Genomic DNA, 23,656 nt, shown 5'->3' on the forward strand with positions numbered 1-23,656 from the left:
CGAGTATATTTGGGTAATCCCTCAAGGTTTCGAGGATAATCGTAACAGTATGTTTGTTCGTGCTCTGCCATTGGATTTCCCTACAGGGTACTAAAGAAAATAAAATGCTTATGTATGGGTAGCTTAACGTAGACGTAGTCATTGCTGTTGTTGTCGTCGTGGGCTTTTGACATGGGTTGTTGTTAAAGTTTTGTACCGCAGTGAGTCTCGTGTTAATTTTAGAAATTCCGTCCAATTCATTTCAGTTCAGACTGTGCTGGCACACGGGAGAGCGTTTAGTGAACACGCGATTCAGCATACCCACATTAGCAAGTGTGAAGCAAAATCAAAAGGAATACCAATTTCTGGATTTGTGTCTTCTAAAATAAGCGAATAGGGCAAGTGCAACAATAAAATTTTATAATACCTACAAAAATACATACCATTTGAGTATATACATAAAAAGTTAAAATAATTTGTGTAGTTCACATTCCATTGCACAGCAGGCAGTGGTAAAAAAAAAAAAAAGTTATACATACACATATGTATATATAATACATCTGAGCAACTGGTGCAATTCCAATTGAGAAATACCTGCATACATACATATATATATATATCTACTTGTGTTAAACGAAAATCGCGCTGGGATAAGAGATTAAGAGAAAAGTTCAGCAATACTGGACGAAAGTACAAAGTACAAAAACAAAAAATACTAGATAGCCAAAAAGAAAATTAATACATACAACGCACATACATATATACATGCATACATACATATGTGCATAAACGTGACAATTTGAGAAACGTGTATATATCGAGAAAAAGCTTACCACTGTGAACCAAAGTTCGTGTGCTACTTGCTGCCACTGCAGATTTCTCATAAGAATCACGTTTTCAACACTAGGTTTTTTACGTTTTATTTTTGTAAATTTGAGTCTTTGTGCACGGCGCGTCTAGGAGGCGATTCAAGGTTTTCATACAGACATATGTACATATATACGAATCAAAGCAGAAACGAAAAACACGAAAACCAAGAAATAGCTATACATAAAAAATAAAAATAAAAGAATTCGGGCGGTGTCGTTGCCGTTCCGCCGCAGTTGCTGTTTTCTGCTGTTGTTGCTTCCCCCTGAATTACATATAGTACTATGTACACACGTATCAGTATCAGTGTGGAAAATTCCAAATGAAAATCAACAAACAATAACTAATAAAAGTAAAGGAAATAACGATATTTACAAGTATGTATTGCAATGTTTAAGCAAACAAAGTGATAAAATATTCAAAAATTCCAAATTACAAGATTTGAGATCCAAGTTGGAAATCTATGTTTTGTGAAGTGTTTTCATGCGAAACTGCTGCGAAATAAAAGTAAAAAAAAAAAATATTTTGCGGATTACAAGGTTGCTGGCTGAAAAAGAATCAAACTACAAACAGTGCGCATTTGATTAAAAAGTGTTATTTCTAATGTACTTTATACATTCTTAAAACAACAAAAGAAAAAAAAATAAGACAACTCAAACCCGCCGACAAACCAATTACTACAAATAAAATATTTAGCAGTTTTGTAGCTAGGTACGTGTTTCTATACAATAATGCATAACTTATGAAATTCTTTATATGTACCTACAACACACTAAGCATTCGTGTAAATAAGCGATAAGCAAAATATAAAAATACGTCGGCATTATCAGAAAAGTGTTATCAGCTTAACATTGCCTTTTAAAAGACTACATAAATTAATGTATGTACCTTTCTATGTATACATATATACATACATACACATAGCCGCAATAATTGTATACACGTTTACATAGACATATCGCAACGACGACAGCTGAAACAAAGTTATTGACTTCCTCACAAAATACCAAACTCAACATTATCAGTGTCAAGTGAAAATAAAAATAAACTAAATATTCGTATGTAAATAAAGTTGAAAGCTAAAATTTTAATAACTAGTATGTGGATAAGTGAAATGTTATGTTAAATTCGGGCACAAGACGTCAAGTTCATGATTTAACTACCTGTCGTTATTGGGATCATTTCTGGATATTCACAATACTGCCGCAATAAATTGCAGTGTGTGCACAGTGTTTACTAGTATAGTGTTATAAAATTGTCTACATACCTGTACAAACACACACACAAAAAAAAGAAGAAATTGCTGCAAATATTGTGTAAAAGGTTAAATTGTGATAACGTGTACCTGACCGGGGTCGGAAGCCTTCTTCATTCTTTCAAATCCAATCCCACTTCCTTAACAGACGAATTTCGGCCAAGTGCATCTTTGTAGAAAATTTGTAAAAAAATACTTTAAATAAGAACACGCCATAAAATAGCGTACGTACAAAATCAAATTATTCAATATTCAAATTCAAACTTAAAAATACTTTTCGCGACAACTTTTGCATGCAGTCGTTAAAATATACAGCAATAAAAAAGTGCTTACAACAAACGTGAGCAAGCAAAGTGAGCCGACTGTTATTGCGACAAAGCATCCCGACAACCTGTTAACCATTTGTTTTTGCTAAACTAGATAGTGAAAAAAAATAAAAAATAAAAAGTAAAACCTGTCTAACGTCATCAGAGAGTTATTACTCCACGGGGCATACATACTAGTCGCAATCACACATCCAGTCAGCCGACATACCTACATACTAACTACATATTTAGCTAAAGTAGCAACTAAAAGCTAAGCGTACTTCACTGATACTGCACAGGAAATTCGCCATTGCCGCCGCCATTATTGCAAGTTTCACGACGACTACGACTACGGCTACGACGACAACGGAATCAACGAAGACGTTCACCATTGCCAACAAAGCTGTTCCGGTTATTCCAACAACTGATATTGTCGTCTCCAGTCAGCCAACGACAATTGCCATCATTCCACCTCAACTGCAACCGGCGCACAGCAGCAAAATTAAGTACGAAATTATGGAATCGTACTGGAGCGAAGCGAATGGACATGCTCCACATTCGGTTAAGTATGAAAGGTAGGTATGAACATTTATTTGGTTATTTCCGTAAAAGTTTTTTATGGAAATTTTATTTTTGTAAATACTTATCTATGTGTTTTATATCTACTTAGAGTTAAAACGTGCATACAATCACATATCTATATATTTTTTATAGCGTAAAATTATTTGTATAAATATTTATTATTACTATTCGTAGTATGGCATACTATATTTTTATTTGGTTATAAATAAGTATTTACTCAGGGTTTTATATTCTTATAGACACATGTTAAGTTTAGCATTTAATGATTTATTTACGGCAAATGCAATTAAAATGTATGCATTTTTGATAAATAACTGCCATATTTGCAATTGTTTCAAGAGATTAGCTGCAGCGTCACTAAAACTCCAGCATTCAAATATACGCAGGTGCAAAAAAATATGAGTTCATATTTGTGACAAATATTTACACGGCCGGAAGTGGCCAAAGAATTCCGTTGACTCACGCAGCCAACAGACATTAGTTGTGTTTGTTTACAAATTATCTAGTAACTTGCCAGCAACTCTCCAGTAACTTAACTTCTGAGAATTCTCATAGAAAAAATTTCCAAAAAAAAGTACCCGTACGCAAATTTAAATAGTAATAATTTGCAAGTTTCATGAACAGCTGATAAATTGCTTGTTTATTCGCAGCAAATTCCTGATAAAACAATATATTTTACATATATTTAAATCGGTTTATTTTGCCAATTTCAACAATAAAACCCATAAACAGTTCCCTTACTAGTTTAAATTGCATCCATCAACATGCGATCAGCTGTTTTTCGTACTGGAAAATTCTTACAAGTAAAAATTTATTCTGTAAAAAACTGCAACTTCAACTGTAATTTTCGCTCTCTCAATTTCCCCTACTTTGCAAGTTTTTGCGTACGTAAATGCCAAAACATGAAAATTTGTAAATACTTTTACTAGATTTTACTGGAAATGAGTAAACAAACACAACTATTGCTGTTAATAATTTTGTGGAAGTTTAGCGATAGTGTTTGGTGGTTATTTTTATAAGGTAAATATGTACATATTTATATAGTTGAAAAAATTTAAAGAAGTAAAAAAAAAAGTGAATGCTGCTCGATTCTTCCATAGGGTGAGCAAGTGATGTATTTTACAACGATTTTCCGTCGCTCTTTGTAAAATTTTGTTTACAGACAAAACGGCTGTGGCATTGTTCCGCTTTTAGCATGATTTCTTTCCTCTTGGAAACCTGGGGTAAGCCTTTTTCTCCTGCGCAATTCTCGCTATTTCCATGGGCAGATGTGCTGGCGAGCTGACGTGGGAGAGATCCTTAACCTCCCTTCACTCAGAAATTCAGATATTTATTTGTTTCGTTTAAAAATACTAACAGCCATCTCTAATTTGGAGCGCTAAGCTTCGCGTTTTTTAATGCCAACGACTGGCAGCGTGGTATATCTAAATAAACGGGTCAAATTTTACTTGGTGCGGAGTACTTACTTAACTAGTTTATTACTGTAATCTAAAAAAAACACAGACTTTAATGTGTTCGTATATTTAACCTTTTCGTGTTTGTGTTTGTAAATATTTTGCTCAAAATTACATAACATTACTTTAACTTCACTAATTACCTCGCTAATGTTTCTAATCTATATGCATCTACATAGTATGTCATTATTTATCCATTTTAAATAGAAAATAGTATTCTAAAAATAGCTCGTGAGCCATACATACATATATACATACATACGTATTTATTTATGTATGTATGTACAATCGTGAGCTATTATTGTTCACTCTAGCCATATGTCCATATATATATGTATAAAGAAAGTATGGGGAGGTTTGGATCACCATATTGTCTACAACTCGCAAAAATGCTTCTGACATGAAGACTTGACAAGCCGGTATGTACCCACACTTGGTTATTAATAATCTTTATTGTGGAAAAGCAACAATAATTTGAAAAAAATGGTACAAGTGATAGGTATTTCGGAAATCACCACATTTCCTCATCAGACTTCTTTCAGTAGGATTCGAACCGACGATCCTACTGACTCAGCCAGTTGCCTACGCACTGTGCTAAGTTCGCCTTGTGAATTCTTGTTGAATATAATTGTTGTAAGGCCATAAAATAACAAAAATAATTTTTTTTTTTTCATAAAAAAGAGAAAAATACCCGTAAATGATAAAACGTTCACGTGAATAAGCCCTGACACTTATGGTCTGATTATGACCACTTAACGTAACTTACAGGCTCTGACTTAAACATTGTCTTAAATGGATGTTGCTCATAATTGAACAGCTGAAACTTAATGTAAGTTAATGCCACGTCGAATCTGTTTCATTTGGATTTTCGAAGTTCTACGTTCCCTTAAGTTAAGTTAAGTTGCCATAATCAGGCTATTAAAAGATATGATTACGGTTGAAAACGAAATACTTGTTATAATGGGTTCGGCGCCAGAAGCAACTAAACAGATTAGTCGGTATCGCACTGATTGTAGTATTTCATTGGAAATGTACTACTCGTAAAGAGATGGGCGGGGTAAGTAAATGATGGGACATTTTTTATTTATGACTTTTACTTTTCCCTCTAAGCCCAAAAGGTTTTTTGTTTATCAACTGTCACCATGACTTTTTTCCACCTACCCTCATATAGTCGAAAATCGAATTTTTCAAAAAATGCGATCATAGATATCTGCAAAGTAGGATTGTTGGTATTTTCAAAAACATCGCTTTTCGAAGGTATAGTTTTTAAGGGCACCAAAAATTCTACTACGTCGTTTTATGCGCTATTTGACGTATTCTTCTTCGTATTAGTCGTCGCATTTACCTTCGTGTTACTATTAGTTGCTGTTTTCAAGTATCCCTTTTAGTTTTCGTATGCAGCATCGACCTTTTCGTCTTCGGCTTCAGATTCGTGTTGTGTCAGGCGTTGTCTTCATATTCGTCAGCAGATCGTATTCGCACTCGTATAAAACATTGCATTCCTCTTCGTATTTATCGTTACATCCAGTCTTTGTATTCGTTTTTGTTGCAGTGTTGCCAGACTTATTTTTCAAAAAAAAAAAACTGTAAATTCCTAAGAATAAAACTGTTTTTCCAACAAAAAAAGTTTAACCTTCTACAACGAAGAGATTTTTGAAAAACTACGTTCTCAAAGGGTATTACTGGAAAACAGTTGACTCCATTTTTATCAAAAGAGAAAACGTGGCACCTCCATCAACACTTTTTATCTTAAAAAGTTACTAACGCAATAGCCGAAAATGATATATGAACTGATTTGTTTAAATCTGAAATTTTGACAAACTGTAATTTTTAGTAGGTGACTTTAAAAATTGTAAGCTTGTGCATATATGGCAGCACTGACTCGCAGGTACATATGTATGTATGTATGTCTTCCGAGGGGCGACTATTGCCAAAGAAAAAACTTTCTTGGTTTCGAACAGACATATGTATGTAGGTCCCACTAAGTTGTATGTACATAGTACACATATCTCTAATCATTCGACTACAGTCGTCGCTAATAAATAATATTAATATGTAAAATAAAAAAAAACAAATTGAAATAGGTATTACGTATGTATGTATGTATGTACGTACATTTATAACCCAATAACAACAGCAATTTGCTCGCAACCGAATGGCATGTGAATAAACGAATGCGCTAGAAAAACGTGGGAATAATTAAAATACATATGTACACACATACACATATTTACATATAAATACTCGTATTAAGCGCGTTACGTTTCTCGAATAAAATGAAACTAAACGCACGACATGGCAAACGTGATCCACGTTACGCGAGCGCCAGCCATTGCCATGGTTTGGGGCCTGTGTACTGTATGTAGAGAGAGACGTTTGACGTGAATGGCTGTATAAGTATTTAGTAAGTATAGTATAGTACACACATAGTGCATATCTATTTTTACATGGCGTGAACGGGGCCCGAGTTAGCTAACATACATTCATATGTACATACTTGTAACACAAACCACACAACGTTTAACAGCTTATGAGCAGCGATTGAATAACGCCAATAGGAATGAATACAAATGCATGGTTACGTACTATGTATTTACGACTAATATATTAAGTACGTGGTAGTAATGGGAGTAGCAACAGTGGAAATACATACATACATACATATGAGGATATGTATGCATATACATATGTTGAAGGCAAAAACAAACAAACCAATTTACCTAACATTGCTGACGACAACATCAATCAATAATTTAATATTAATTTGTGTTTTTAATACATTCAATTGTAGTGTTGTGTCGCTGTATCATTTCATATGTGAGGCATAATTTTTCATATCGGACACCGATTGGCTTGACATTTTTTGTTATAAATTCTATATATGAAATAAGCTAACACGTATTCGAAGAATGTTTTTTTCTTCGGAGATATGATCTGTCAAAGTTTGGATTTTTTCGAAAAATGTTGCCTTTTCCGGTGCCCTAGGTAACAATTTTTGTAGAAACGAAAACGCCATAATTCATCTGGCGATTTAATCGAGGATACTCACACGGTTTTTCCATACCACAGTGGTCGCAGTATGGGTAGGCGCCATGTTCATGTTTGAATTTAAAGAGGTATGCCTTAAAGCAGCTATGTCCGCTGAAGAATTGGCGCACGTAAAAATCTGCTTCGCTTTGTGTTCTATGTATTAATGTACGATACCAGCAAGATTGCGCCGATCAGAGAGGATTTTTGAGAAAAATTTTTGTGTGACGTCACACTGGTGCAAGTATGCAAGAAGAAGAAGTTTTGCAAGGAAAACGTAAACAACTTGCACAATTGCGACGTCACACATATGTAGGTAGGTACAGCGATTCTCTCAAATTCGCTGAGAGCCGAGCGGTACGGGATTGGAGCCACCTCTTTTCTCTACATTACGGTATGCAACGATAGGTCCAACGACCTTTAGCGATACTAACCATTTCACTAGTTTTACCTTTCTTTTATGCTGGGCTCGAATCGTCACATACGATATCGTACTACTCGTCACGTAAAAACCCATATTTCGGATTATGGCATACGTGAACGTACTCTGTGTCCCATTCAGCTTATACTGCCTGACGTATCACGTAATTTTCTTTCGTATCGTTTCCGGACTTGACCTCGGTCTATTTACGATCTACGGGCAACATACTGGCGATTACGAAAGCTGCTTTGTACAAACTCGGAGCACTCATAAAAGGCTTGTTGAGTTGGGTCCAATAAGGGTTCCATACAATATTTTGGCTTTTGACCAAACACTCGCTTGTTAAAAAAATAATTGGGTTTTATTACTGGCAATCTGTTGAAGAGAAACGGAGTCTTCCGATCGAAAAATATTGATTTTCAAGAATTCCATGCCATTTCCACGAAAAGTTCTTTTTTCCCCATACAAAATACATGGAAAACTATGAGCGCTTTGAGCGACCTCTAAATATTTTTTGATTTCAAAATGAAAAAATAGGGGTATACTTTCGATATAGAACAATACTAGGGGGTGAGAGCATAAAAGCTTCGACTTAATTTTTTTTTACATGCATTTTTGGACCACCCTAATGCATATACATAAATGTGTACTAAGTATGCATTGAATCAAATAAAAATGCGATTCGTGAATTTCCATAAAAATGTGGGCATAACTAATAATACAATGTTGTATATAAAATTGTGAATTTGCATACATTTTTCAATATATAAATGTGTCTTATACACATACATACATACATACATACTACTTTCGTACTTATGTATTTATTTATTTATACACTTGTGCCGATATGCATATTGATTGGCTGTTTGAGATTAGAATTTTGAATTCATATAACGCTCCCATCGATATGAGTGGGCGAAAAGGCGAACAGGCATGTTGGCACAAATGCTTGTTCAGCTACATATTTAATATATCTACATATATACATTTGTTTGTATGTATAGTATGTTATGTACCTTTATATGCACATTCATTCATACATATGTATATGTACATATGTATGTATGTAGATAATTGTATACGTCTAAGGCTGTTTATATGAAAATTGGAATGCGAATTGCGAGCTGTCGGCCATTTAGTTTTGTTCGCCTGTTGATTTTGATATTGTTGTTTATGAATTGCACACGTGTGTCCTTTAGAAGGTCATGCACAAAGCAACAGTAGCACAAAAGTGGCCGTGCTACAATCTAAAAATGTACAGGGTGATTCAATAAGACAGCAGATCTTCTTTTATGAATAAAAAATCGCAACAAAATTTGTGGAAATTATGCCTTTTATTTAGCCATGTTTTTGTAGTCTACGGCATATATGTATGAAACACAATATGTAACTTTGTTCGTCGAGAACCGTCGGCCGAACTACCTGTGTGAAGACGCATGGATGTTGTCACGTTTTCCACCAACGACCAAGTTCTTTTTTGAATTTCCGGCACCAAACAGCTGATGGTTGACTCAGGCGGGCCGATTATATTTGCCGAAAAAACTACGAAATGCGCGAAATGCACTTCTTACGGAGCAAGCACTTTCATTAAACATTTAGATCACTTTTACGTATTGTTCAACTGAGTATCGCTCCTTGACTAAATTTGCCAAAGCCTGTAGCACCAATTGTCTGAAATAAAAATAGGAAAAGAATCAACATATCTCAAATATTTAATTGCTGTTAAAGATCTGAATCACCCCTGAATCACCCTCTATATATAGGGGCTGCCGATCAGCAGGCTTTTGGTCGGTCGGCTGATGATGATGATTATTTATATAAAGCAGGTCTAATATGTATATATACATGTTTAGATCATAAGTATACACATCCAAATATTTAATGTTAATTGAAAGAAGCGTCTAAAAATACGCCGCGGCGTTGACACCAAGCGCAACTACATGCTGCCAGCATAACAAAGAAATTGAGATTTGGTTAAAAAGCCACGACAAAGAAATTGAGATTTGGCCAAAAAGCCAGAAAAAGCGGATGAATTCAAGCCGTAAAGAAGAAGTAAAATAAAACAAACATGAAACGCTCTAACATTTTTAAGCTTAAATACTTGCATATATTGTGACACGGTTTATAATGAGCTTTTACTTTTAGTATTTGAACAGCCGGATTTGTAGTCGGGCTCATTTTGTTTCCCGTAAACGCTAACGTAACGGTTAAATATATATTTTTTTGCATCGGATTCGGCTATGAATGATGAAAAATTGAAGATCTTTTTGCACGGAGGTGAACTTTTTTTTTAAATGTGGTAAGTTCAGTTGTAGAGAATGGAAGGGACTTGTGGGACTCCTGGGGTTGTAGAATCGCCGCCAGCTTGAAAACAACAGTTATCAAAGTTTTTGCCCACACCGAGGGGCTTCCATTTTCGGGCTCCAGTCAAACTCCAATAGAATCTAACTTCAGTTCATCGCAATTATTTTGTAGTAACATTCCGCTCCGAGACCGGATGGTGAGATGAAGCTTGGGAGAAGTACATATGTTCAAAATGAATAGATTTGATTTATAAAGAAACGTTGCACTAGTATGTATGGATCTTTGCTTCACGCTCATACCACATTTAAGTCGATTCTAGGGACGGTAACTGTAGGTACTTCGTGTGAAGTTAGAAAAAGCGCTGTGTGGTCAAAATAAAGTTCCACAGGCAGACGATGTCCACTAAGAGGGAATGCCGCGGGAGTGGTGATGAAATACAAGAGATTTTTCAAACTAGCGAAAGCCGAGCAGTTGAGAATGAACGAAGTGCTGCGATGATTCGAACTCGTCCTCCAAACAGCTGCGGCAGTAGGCGTCCTTGACGATATTATATGGCACCGCATGGGTATCTAAAGAACAGTGTTTGGTCAGTACAACTGTAAGAATCGAGAGTTGACGTTTAGCCAACCGCAGACGCCCTTTTGACCGCTTGCTGACGACTACCGGTCAGCCAATCTCTGAACAGTTTCGATCGTAAAATGTGCGTTCATACGGCTCTGATTGCTGTTTGGACATCAGAGTAGATAAATATTACCCTTCTAAACGGTAATACACTCATGCCTGGCCAGTCGATTTCCTCTTTTATGGTGACCACCTTTGCTTTAAAGATGCTGACCTAGATAATCCAGTCGGCAGCAATCACGCAACCCCCTTCAGTACAGACTCGTGTACTCGTATATCCTCAATCATTTTCGTTATGAAAAACATAGTTTTGATATCAAAAAGACCGAACTGGTACAGCAAACCTCATCATATGTCTGATGCCATTAACTTTTGTACAGATGACCCCCAATGTGGATGGCTGCCTGAGCCCACCATGTTCCATATATTAAGCGGAAGTGTTGGCCCTCCATTAGACAGCACAGAGTCCAGATCAAAGTAATGAAGGGTGGAAATACTTCATATAGACAAATGTTTTAGTTCTCAAAAAAAAAAAAACTGGCGAAAGCTTTACAAAAAGTATTTATAGTAAATTATAACAAAATAAATAAGTACTTATAACCAAATGATAAGAAAAGTGTTACACTTATCAGTTAGGTAATGAGCACGTGATAGCGATAAACCGAAAAACTATTTACTCTATTAGCTACAAGGTGCTACATGTACATTTGAATATTTATTATCATTTATTATCAAAAAATAAATATTTAAGGGTAAAAATTATCAGCAATACGTGTATGTTTTGAAAAGAAAAAAAAAAAAAATCAACTAAAATACACAACAACTTTGATCTATCTACGTACCTATGTACATACATATGTATTTACCATTTATGTATCATCATTTTCTTATCTCATATACTGCTGTTGACTTCTGATAGCCTTTAACATTTTTATTTAATACAAACACGCACAACTAATTTATTAAAGCAATGCCTACATAGTATATGAGTATATACAATACTTATGTATGTACATACATACATTAGAGCGTGCATATAAATAGTTCCCCGTACACATCTGAGTCGTAAAGGTTTTTCTGCAAGGCAATTTCGAAAGGTTTTTTTTTGCGAACGTAGAAGTTGTTTTAACGTTTTTGGTCATATTTTCGGCATTTACAGCCGGGATCAATACAATCTCGAGGAGAAAATTCTTTTTGTTCGTTACAAACTTCATTGTCCTCAAGTACCCCGTTCTAGCACTTACCCACCAGTTTTCAAACAATCAAACAAACCTAATGTCAGTAAATTAAAACTCTATAAAAATCATAAAATTTTTGCTAAGGAACTACTATTTTGAATATTATAAAATTATAAAAATTCAATAAACTTTAACAATCACACCCAAAAATTTTAAACTTTTTATTAAAAATGAAAGATGCTTTTTTCGAAATATCCTTGGAAAAATTCTCCAGAATTTGTTTGCTTGTAAGGTGGTACGGTCTAATGTACAAACGTATGTATGAACATATAAAAAAAAAAAAAACAAAATAAAAAAATAAACACAAAGTGAGATTCACACCTGCGTCAGACCGTACAAACTCATGTATCTTTCAGAGTATGTATGCTAAAGATTCTATGCGTATTTTCAAATAAACACTTCCATAAATATAAATTTAACATGTTAAACACATTTTTTCCACGACAAAATTTTCCACTCATATTAGCTTGTGAATAAAGTTGAAGTTGAAAAAAGGGACATTTTTAAATATATGTATATGTACGTATGTATTAGAAATTTATTCCGTTGTGCCAATTTTGTTTATAAAAAACGAATCTGTATATTTTTACTGTTTTTGTCATTTGTATAAGTAAATGCTCGAAGTTTGCTGTCAAACCGAACCTAATCAGCCTACCGTAGTTTTATGATAACATGAAAATTTTTAACATCAGTGTTGTATGTACATACATATATGTGTAAGTACATACATATGAATGCATGTACATGAATTTAATGCATATATAGTCACTTTCCCTTAATAAAAAATTAAATATGTACAATTCGAAATAAAATATCTGCTTAAAGATTACTATTTTGAAGTCTGCTCTTATCAACAATTTTGCTACTATTTAAAAGCCTTTGTACATTTTTATCAGCTGTTTTTAAGAGATGTATTGGACAAACATGTCAAATGAAAGTGATAATGAAACCATTTTATTATAAGTAATTACATATGACGCACTCCACACTGAGAAAAGAGTTTAGTTACAACTAGTTACACTATTTGGTTACAGTTACACGATTTGGTTACAGCTAACAAATCTTGCCTTGAGAGAAATGTGTTTAGCTGACTCTTTTCTGAGTGCAGCTCAAATCGGAAACTGTTGTTTTTCATAGCTTTTTTTTATCAAAGTAAAAATTGAGAGAGGCCTTTCTGTTTTTTTTTTTGTTTTTAATTTTTTATCAAGTTTTTGAGATACAGATTTTGAAGAAAAACACACGGCACAAAGCTTATGCCGATTGGAACAATTTTTTATCTGTTATTTTCAAAACACTTTAGATATAAACTCGAAGAAAGTTCAAAACCGAATTTCTATAAAATCACAACAATTATGTATGTTTGTAGGGAATTTCTTCATCTACAATTTAGTACCTATTTTTATTTTTTAATGTATGCGTTTCATTTGGCGTTGAGCTGGACAAAATTTGCTAGATTTTCATTAATTTAAAAATTCGAAAATATATATCCCACTGTTATCTCATTATCGATTTTGGTTTTCTATTACAAAAGTGTTTTGAAAATGAAAAAAATTTGGGGGCCTCTCTCAATTGGAAAAAAAGTCGAAGATGTAAAACCCCGAATTCATGACGCATTTTTTTCATACAAAAAAAATTGTTGAATTTATTTTGTATGGAAAAAAATTTGTAATGCAGTCAAAAAAAAATTATTAAAAATCAACGCGATTTTTTGGCAACTTATGACTAGAATTTAATGGGTTATTAAACTGCATACTCAAAAAAATTCTAAAAAATCGGAAGAAAAAGTTGAAAATTTAGCTGAAACTTTGCAGATTTGTCATAATTTTTGCACCAAGTTTGAAATCTGGATTTATATGGTGTTTGTTATATAATGAGCTAGACTTTTATGCAAAAATAATCAACTTTAAATAAACGAAAGCAAAATAGCTGAAATGTATCAAAATGTTGCTGGCTTAATTAGCTGATCACAAGTGTATGTACATATATGCACGAATGTTCCTAGATACATATTTAATGTGTATTTTTTAAATTTACATTTATCGTACCAGCGCGAGCCATGGTGTCAATTCATGCAATTATCATGATCTGCGAGGTTGAGTTGTTACCGAAAACGAAAAAAAAACACACACAAAGAAGTAGTATGTATCGATACTTATCTGACAGAAGAGCACTCATATAAGAGTTACTCTATATTTGGATTTGTAATAAATGCCAGTCATGGAGGATATACATACATATGTACATACATATGTAGAAGGGACCACAGCGTTGGATGGAGTACCTATATTAACGGATGCGTGGGATCTTCGCTAGCTCTTAGCTAAGATCTTGGGGTTGTAGCTCGATGAGGCAGTTGTTTTGCGACCATTAGCCGCATTTTATTATTCAATTGTCTCTCGTTGTTTGCGATTTCGGGATCTTGCCAACAACAATGCTGGAACATTTGGTGAAAACTATTTCAATTATATGCAATTAATTTACACAGTTACAGATTTGCAAAGTGTTTGCTAATAGGGAGTTTTCACGACATGCATATTGCGCTATTTCAACACTATTATCAGCATGTAAAACTGCGTAAAGATTCTCCATTTAGCGATAGAAAAAAATTTGATGGAATCGCCTTAACTTTGCGAATACAACCCTGAAATATACTTATTACAAAAAAAACAAAAACAAATAAACTGTCATAGAATTTGAAATTGAGCTGGTCGTGTAAACGGCTATTTTTTTTAAATTGAAATTGATGGTTGAAATTGCGCAATTTGGGTCGGCGTAGAAACTCTCTATTACAGTTTTCATACGAAAGATCTATTTTTTTTTTGCTTTTTTGGATTAAGGATATTTTAAAATAAGTACAAGTGTTAAAATTCATACATATGAAGTGTCATTACTGCGAATGCTGCGGGTGGCGGTATGCAGTAGGAATGTGTGTGGTGTTGATTTGCTGGACGCTGATTTTGTGGTTGTCTCACGTGCACTCACTCATGAGATGTGTTGGTTGGTGTTCATGCCAAAAATGTTGACACCATAATCAGCTGATTCAGCCAACACGTTTCAAAAATCAACACATACACACATACATGCATACAAGCCAACTACAACGAAGCGCTAAATAGCTACTAGATACCAACATATATCCAGCGAATTTAAGCAACAACGGCCATCACAACAACGCCCACCACTTTGAAGCCGCATCTAAACTCGCATCGCGCAGCCAACCAACCAACCAACCAGCAGTGAAACTTTTGGAGCGCATAGAGCGAATGCTAATTAAAATATTCAACTGAAAAACCGGTTTGTTGTTTTTTATGCAAATGGACTTTACAAGTCATGAAAGTATTTTTAGTTGAAGCGCCCATATAGCCCCCATGAACATGACGCATGACAATAAAATAAGCGAAAAATTTAAAATTAGAATTACCATTGCCATTGTATGAATGCATAAAAGAGCGAAGAAGCAGAAGCGACACACGGCACACTTCAAGGAGCCACCATCGACGTGTCATCGCTGCGGCCATTGCCCAAAGAAGCCAAGGCACGTAAATATGTATGTACCTACTCAAATTGTAACTTCATTTGAACTGCATGTAACTACATAGTACAAACGCCGGCGAAGAGATAGTGCAAGTGCAATTGCGGAGAGCGCATACACATGGGTCTGATTCCAAACACAACAATGATGCAGTTGCTACATCCAATGTATAGACAATAGATATGTAAGTAGTTTATAAGCATAACCCGATAAATCCTGATTCGCTCCAAATGTTATTGCATAAATCAGGTCGTGCATTATTATTTGGTTTTGCTATTGATTAACATGCATTTTACGAACATACATATGTATCTACATAATTATTTGTTTACATCTATGCACTACATACTTATTTTGTATGTTATGATGCAACACCCTCCAAAAAAAAAAAAAAAAAAAAAAAAAAAAAATTGGGAAGTGTTTTTTAATCGCAGTTATAAAATTTATTATATTCAAATGGCCTTATTCATAAAAAATAAAGTAGGTTTAAAGAGCTTTATAAATTGAGGTTTTCATAAACTTTTCAATTTATAAACCTTTTATAAAGTTACTTTATTTTTTATGAATAAGGCCATAAGACTTTCGCCAAAATATTTCAGAAAAATATTACAATTTACGACAGCCTGGACCAATTTAAAAATATGCATCTAAAAAAATCGGGTATTTTTTTTATAAGTAAAATCACTTTTTAAAATTATTATTTTTTTACAAAAAATTACATCAGGTGATAGCCGAGTTTAGGCTTGAAAGGTCTGCATAAAATATTTAAGAATTGAGTCAGCGGAATCAAAATAATACATAAATTTTCTGGAGCAGCATTTTTTCAAATCGCTCCAGCTCACGTAGATCTGGTGGACAAACAGCCACTTTTTCACGAGGCAGCCTAATGTATGCATGTAATTCTAGCTGCTGCGATCGTTAGCTGTCCTATAGTTCTGTTAAAAAGACACTGTAGGTAGACAAACCTCGCGTACAATGGGCCAGGGATCCTACTTTCGTGGCCAAAACACGAAAATGCCACTTACTTGTGTATGGTTTTTGATGTCACTGATTGAGAATTTGATAAAAAAAGATTGCGATTCTAATGAATCTTGATATCTGAGGTTTTTTGATGCGATAACTAAAATGTCAGATTAACCAGTAAAGAGGTCTGAGTGAACTTTTAAAAATTACGCTTTTGACCACGAAAGCAGCTCTCCAGCCTCACAGTTCAGCGGAAATTTCCAATGCAGTTACAGACTGTACCCAGTATGGAAAGAAACTAGTGTTCAACCGGTTTTTTACCCATTTCATTTTCACATATTGCATCTGTTGGGATTTATACCCGGGGACCTTCTGGAAGCTAACAAGTAACAGCAGGCATTTCTGAACACACTCAGCTACAGCCAGACAGCAGGTCGATTATCCGATTCTGCATTTGATTTCAACTACTTTAAAATGCATTTTGCTTGAATAACTTCAAAGTTAGTATGTTTCTTTTGCAGATGTCTTTTCTCAACCAATTTTAAATTACTTAGTATAAAATGCTGAAATAGTTAATAGCCCAAAGTTAGATGATTTTTCAACTAATATGGAATTATATAGACAACAAAAGTGTAAACATTTGGCTTATCTCAAGGAGCCTGCTGGTGTTTATACATTAATTTGAAGTCAGTTGCCACATACGCAGAAATAAATTACTTTTACTTGAGGAAATTGGTTGAGCTATGTCGTACTGGGTACAGACTAGGTACGTGTAAGTGTGCGTGTTTGCATATGCTTGTCTATACATACACAAGTTCTGCTGTCTGTCATTAATTACTGTTGCTATGCCGGCCATTGTTGCTGACACATGTTTGCTTGATTTGCCACTCATTTGCAGCCATATGCATTTATTATAGCACAGCTTGTTGTTGTATTATTGCGTAAGGTGATTTCATCGCAGTAGCGGCTGCATTGCATTTTTACTGTTGACAACAACTACCACTTTTTTGGAAGGCAAAATTTTTTAGCAAACAACAATCTGACAGTGGGTTAGTATTATACACCAATATAATTTACTAGGATTAATCAATGTGCTTGAATTGTGACGTGAAGCCCCATTTGTTGAACGACTTTTACGGTGCGCATTTAGTATGTTTTGCATATATGTATATATGTATATTAGATTGCATCACCAAAAAAAGTTTCGCGTTTTCTGCCTGTCGGGAGTACAAATTTTATTGTATTTGAAGACGTTCGTCTTTATTACGATGCCGTTGAGAAGATTTTTAAATATTTTTATGCAAATTTTTTTAGCTCAAGTTTTCTCATTAGGGGGGATTTATTTTTCAAAAAAAATCTTTAAGATACTGGTTTTATTCATAAAATCTCCATTTGTGGAATATTTTCAAATCAGTTCAGCTCACGTAAATCTTAGTAACCTTCCGAAGTATTTCGGTGGAAGTCTTAAAATATAATAGGTTTTATAATTCCAATGGAAACACAGCACCGATTTTTTTGGTATGCGAAGTGATGCAGTCTAATGTATATACATTAGATCGTACCAGAAAAAAAAGTTCGCCGGACATCCTTATTTGGTTTTCATCGAACTTAGGGGTGGTCTTTTTATTCTTCGCTTTATATCTTCGGATTTTAAAGTATGGTATATCAATGTTCTTGTCTCGAGGAGTGATTTCTTTTTTTGTCCCAAAATACATTGACCTCAAGTATCACCTTGTTCTTGTACCTAACCACCAGACCTCAGTTCCTATCACCCTAACGTAACACTCTAATATCAGTAAATTTCAGCCCGCCAAAAATCATTAAACTTTTGCAAAGGAAGTATATTAATTAAGCCAGTAGAACTAGTTTGATATTTTTTTATCGCTAAAAGTAGGTGTCGCCAAAATGGTAAAAAGGCGACTCCTAGGCTTGGGCATACATTTTTTTTATGGAAATTACCTTGGAAAAATGCTCTGGACTCAGGGGTGTACGGCGAACTATTTTTTTTTTGTTTGCTGGCAAGGTGATACGGTCTAATGTACATACATGCATATTTATTATGACACTCAATTTTTTTCCACGTACACATACTTGTATCGATTCATAAAATATTTTGCGACCAATTTAGTTGATATGTAAATTTTCGTATGGAAACTTTTTAGAGTCAACTGAATAATGTAGTCAACGATGTAACTTTGCGCCGTCACCTGTTGCGCTTGCTAAGGCTTGTTAATCGGTTGGGTGCGTACTGTTTGACTTTGCCAATCGATGCAAATGTCCACTAAGATATGTATATATCTACTATCTATGTATGTAAGTACTATGTGTGTGTGTGGAATTGAAGGGATAGGAGATTTACATTATTTTATTATTCGACTGTCTGCTCTTTCGTTTAGCGTCTCGGAGGGAAATCGGCATCTATCACAGCAGAGTTTCCAACAGAACGCCTCCGTTGGCGAGTGTGTGAGCCTCATCGTTTATGAGATTTACTAAGGTTATACGCCCTATTTCCTAGCAAAACACTGACGCGCCTGGGCCTTAGTCGAGCTTCGACCTATATATATCCTATATATATCTGTGTAAATAAATATTTACAGAGTCTACTCTACTCATGCTCTCACGGCAGCCTTCGACCACAACAGTAGCTTCGATATTCGTTCCTTAGTACAAGTCCAGAAGTGGTTGACGCTATACCTACCACTGCAGCCGTTGGACTCGCACACAAGCTGCCCGTAGCTTTAAACTCGACGGTAGTTTTGGATGCTATATTATTGGCTGATAGGTGCGGCGGTAAAAAAATAACGTAGCATAGCGTGCTGTTGGTGGTGTAGTTCTAAGTGCCACTGTGTTGATAATAATGGATTGCCTGTATGTACGGTGACCATTCGTCCCGATTTTAAGAAAATTGTCCGCTGAATATTTTTTAAAAATCCCGATTTTTCATATTTGCACCGATTAAGTCCAGATTTTCAGTGTTTTCTTTATTAATTTAATAAAAGTCTCTCCGTACTCTGGTCCAAAAATAATTTTTCGTACAACCGTAGCAGCACAGTCGTTAGTACAAAGAACATAGAATATAAGGGATATATAAACATAGCCAACATCTTTATATTTTTTATGTTCTTTGGTTATGTTTTATTCTGTCAAACTGGTACTCTCGCTATATTGCAGTCCATCATTCTTCTCAAATTTTTTTTTTTTAAAACGAGATGTAATTATATTCTTAAAGGGAAGGTGGTACCTCAGAGGTGGTCCCATACTAATTTGGTTTAGTCAGATCATTAGACCATTGAAAAATTAATGGTTATCTTAAACTTTTGTATTATAATTGAAGTTGGTTTTGTTTTTTTTTTGCTTAAAAATCGCTTGTATAATCGTTTGTTCAGCTTTTTTGATTTTTAATTAATTCAAAAGTGTAATTATAAAAAAAATACTAATTCCCTCAAAAAAAAATCATAGATATGAAAAATATAAGTTGTAGATACAGTGGCGAAAATGTAAATTAGGAAAAGACATTTTAGAATTCTTTGGCGATTATTTAATGTTAATTATTTTTTAATAAAAGTATAGCTCGTTGTCTAACAAAGACCATGTATGTCAAAGTTTTAAACTTTGCACAAAAAATTGGCAAAATTCGACAAATTTTTATTAAAATTTATAGATGTTTAATTAGATTTTTTAGGAAAATTCTGAGTATGCATTCAATTCAAAGTGCACATTTTAAGTAGCTTTGGCTTACTGTACATTTTTTGGTATTTTTTTTTGTGGAAAATATTGCTCATTATTCGACCAAAAATTTCCGAAAATCAACGGTAAGACCAAGCTACTTCAATTTTGTACTTTTTTATACAACAATTTAATGGGCTACAAACCTGTATACTCAAGAAAATTCTAGAAAATCGAATTAAAATATTTAAAATTTTGATCAAATTTAACATTTGTTCGTCGAATTTTTATAAATGTCTTACAAAGTTTGAAATTCTGATTAACATGGTTTTTAGATATTAAGATATTAATTATCATAAAAATATAATATTTTTTTTTTTAAACAAACAAAACTTGCTAAAATGTGTTTTCGCCATTTACATTCTCGCCATCGTATATACATACATATGTATGTATTTATTGTGTGTATACACTATTGCGATAAGTTTTCAAGTTTTTTCTTTTTGTTTTGTTTTAAATAAAACTGTGTTAAAAGATGTTATGTCTTTTTATTCTAAAAACAATGTTGTAGGTGCGGATTCGATGCTTTAGAAATGTCCCGATTTCTGGCCACAGAAATCTAGTCACCGTACCTATAAGGGCAAATCTCACGAGTTGTTAAATTTTTCGACAAAAACGTGTTTATGGTCGAAAACGGTTGCACGCTTATCTTAGGAAACAAGGAATCAAGAATCCATTGCGAAATGAAAACTTAAATAAGATACACTAAAAAGTAAAAATAACAACTCGTGCTCATACATATACCCGTAGTTGTGTATGTAACGTATACGCCCCGTAACACCGTACATAGTCAGATAAAATGTTTACTCGCACGCTTTAAATTAAAATTTATATTATTCAAAAATAATTAAATATTGGCATGGACTATTTTTCTACAATATTCTTGGCGAATATATATATATATATATATGAAGCCTTGAGGGCCAGACTTAGGCTACTCTGACATTTCAAAAAAAGTTGAGATGTACTTTAAATGCATTACTAGAATCGAAACGGTAATAGCCCGAGGTACGCCCTTATAGTTTTCTTTTACTATAATATGTAGCATCACGTAGGTGCAATGAACTTTATAGTAAAAGACCGCATTTATTTTTTATAGATCCTTCTTTCTCATATTAGTTAAACAATTTTTTTTTTGTAGATAGGCTCTTCTGGCTTCATATATTCGAGGCTATCACTGAATCCATCGAAATCTACGAATCACTGAAACCAAATGGCTACCAACGTAAAATCGAAATCCGTGGAGAGCTTTCATAGAATCGGTGCGTAATGAAGATTGTACAGATACTGTACGACGAGTTTATGCTACCGGAAAAAAATTTAAAATCGCTGAATCTGAAACTAATGCAATAAATTTGTTATAGTTTGATATAACTCCGTTTATTTGTGTAAATGGGGACGTAAAATACAAAAACCATACATACGTATGTACATCTGCTAGACAAGGAAAGAAACCTAATCACCTTCATGTATCATAAAAATTAATTAAAATACTTTTCATTTTAAAAGAACAAAATCTAAAGTAAAAAAAAAAAATTCGCTAAGAAAGAAGCAAAAAAATTACTCGAACTAGAACCTCTCAAATGGCAGCCCAGGGGCTTGCTGACTGCGACTGCTGGAGCAGCGCGAACAAAATAACATACATAGTTTTATTACACTAGATTCGTTAGTTTTGGCAAGAAGAACATTTTCACCGTTTAATTTTAACAATTGAAGTATCCTAAATTATTGAAATTAAGAAATCATAAAATTTCAAAGATCACAAAAGCTGCATTTTTTTGTAAGCGAGCGACAAATGAATGCTCAACTAGGGTAAAATTTCCTTTTAGCTACTTAAGCAACCCTGCTGGTAGCTGGCAAGAAACATGCGATTAGTTCTGCGAGATTTAGACACAAGAACAATAGAAATTAGTAATTATGTTAGGTATTTGCGTAATATATATACTTATTTAAAATATAAATCATGTATATGCGAAAACAAAATTTCCCTCTGTTGCTTTGCGTGTATTTCGTCATTTAAGCGAGTGTTCTTTTGTAGCTTGGTTGCAAAAGAATGGACCAAAAATAGCTGCGGCAGATATTCTGCATGCTGATATTCTTTTACTAGGTGGCACACTCTTGAAACTTCACAGTTATGTTATATTTGATGCCAACGACCATTTCCTCTAATAAGAGAATTCTATTTGAAAAGTTCCCAAAGGTTTAAAAAAAAAAACAATTATGATTTTTTCGAGGAACATAAGAAAAAAAGAATAATTTCGGTACTTTTTCGCCTAAATATACACTCTAAGGCTAAATTGTTCAAATACTTGATTTATTTTTTAATGTACTTATATCTGGAACTCCATTGTTTGAAATAAATGCCAAAAGAAGAGAAGGAAGTGACATCGCTGTCCACCAAACCATTACCTCGTGGAGCAGTATCGGTCTGACAATTGCCTTGAGCAAGAAAAGGCGATAAACCCCCAGTAGACGCGGCGACAGTTTGCTGTCGAGCATTATTCTTAGATTCTTAGTGCTGCTTAGCTTCAGCCGGAGAGACATTCCAGATATAGTAAAAAAGCCATCAGTAAATGATCAGTGATGATACGGCTCACTTTAATAAAGAACTTAAAAATTTGAAATTGAAAAGTGGTTTCATGAAAGTTAAGTGCAAGTAAGCAATAGCGTACACACTGCCATTATCACGTATTGGGTTTTTGTGTGAAGCCATACATGAGTTGTACAATTTATTTAAGTAATGATGAAACATGGTCACGTTTTACTAACAAAGTAACAGAAAGTTGAATTAAGCTTTGGGTAACTAATTTAATATTTTTACAAGGAAATGCTATTTATAAGCATACACACATATACATATGTTCGGCTGGTGTAATATTTCGCGACAGGTAAATAGTACAACAATGATAAAGTGAAACGTGTCGCCTCGTCTTGTTGGCCTTTAGTGCGAACAAACACGGTTTTGTAAATCTCTATACTTAGTAGTACATATATGTCTGTTAAGAAGTGATAATACTATCGCTTACATCACATCGTATTATTGTTTAACAAACATTCGCACTGGCAAGAATTGTAGTGCAACGTCAGCAACACAATTAATTATGATGAATTACGTGGTGTTCTTGGGCTGCACAAGTATATATTAGAACAAATCCACGACTTTGTATAATGCATATACATATGTGCATACATGTATGCACATTACGGTGGTCCAAAAATACACAGGTTAGGCCAGTTTTAATATTTCTGTGGCAACACTTCAATAAAAATAGAAATGTAATTTTTAACACATATGGCATCTCGTTTTTCGCTGTAAGGGCATAAAGAAAAAAACTGATCGGAATTCGCGCTAAAAAGACATATTATTTAATTGAATTTC

The 23,656-nt window shown here is 34.1% G+C and overlaps 1 protein-coding gene and 1 long non-coding RNA gene across 2 annotated transcripts in view; one reads left to right on the forward strand and one right to left on the reverse strand.

Moving 5' to 3' along the window:
* Nucleotides 1-2,418, reverse strand: part of LOC118737806 — a 7,206-nt gene extending 4,788 nt beyond the window's left edge. The window contains exon 1 of the long non-coding RNA XR_004992842.1: nt 2,192-2,418. This is a non-coding gene — a long non-coding RNA (uncharacterized LOC118737806). The remainder of the gene's footprint in view (nt 1-2,191) is intronic.
* A 254-nt stretch (nt 2,419-2,672) lies between these two features.
* Nucleotides 2,673-23,656, forward strand: part of LOC118737798 (transcription factor cwo) — a 56,562-nt gene continuing 35,578 nt past the window's right edge. The window contains exon 1 of the mRNA XM_036468562.1: nt 2,673-2,981. Coding sequence (XP_036324455.1) covers nt 2,923-2,981 — 59 coding nt within the window. The 5' untranslated portion in view covers nt 2,673-2,922. The remainder of the gene's footprint in view (nt 2,982-23,656) is intronic.

Source organism: Rhagoletis pomonella, unplaced genomic scaffold (assembly GCF_013731165.1).
Source record: "Rhagoletis pomonella isolate Grant_MI unplaced genomic scaffold, Rhpom_1.0 Rhpom_scaffold_00004, whole genome shotgun sequence".
NCBI lineage: Eukaryota > Metazoa > Arthropoda > Insecta > Diptera > Tephritidae > Rhagoletis > Rhagoletis pomonella.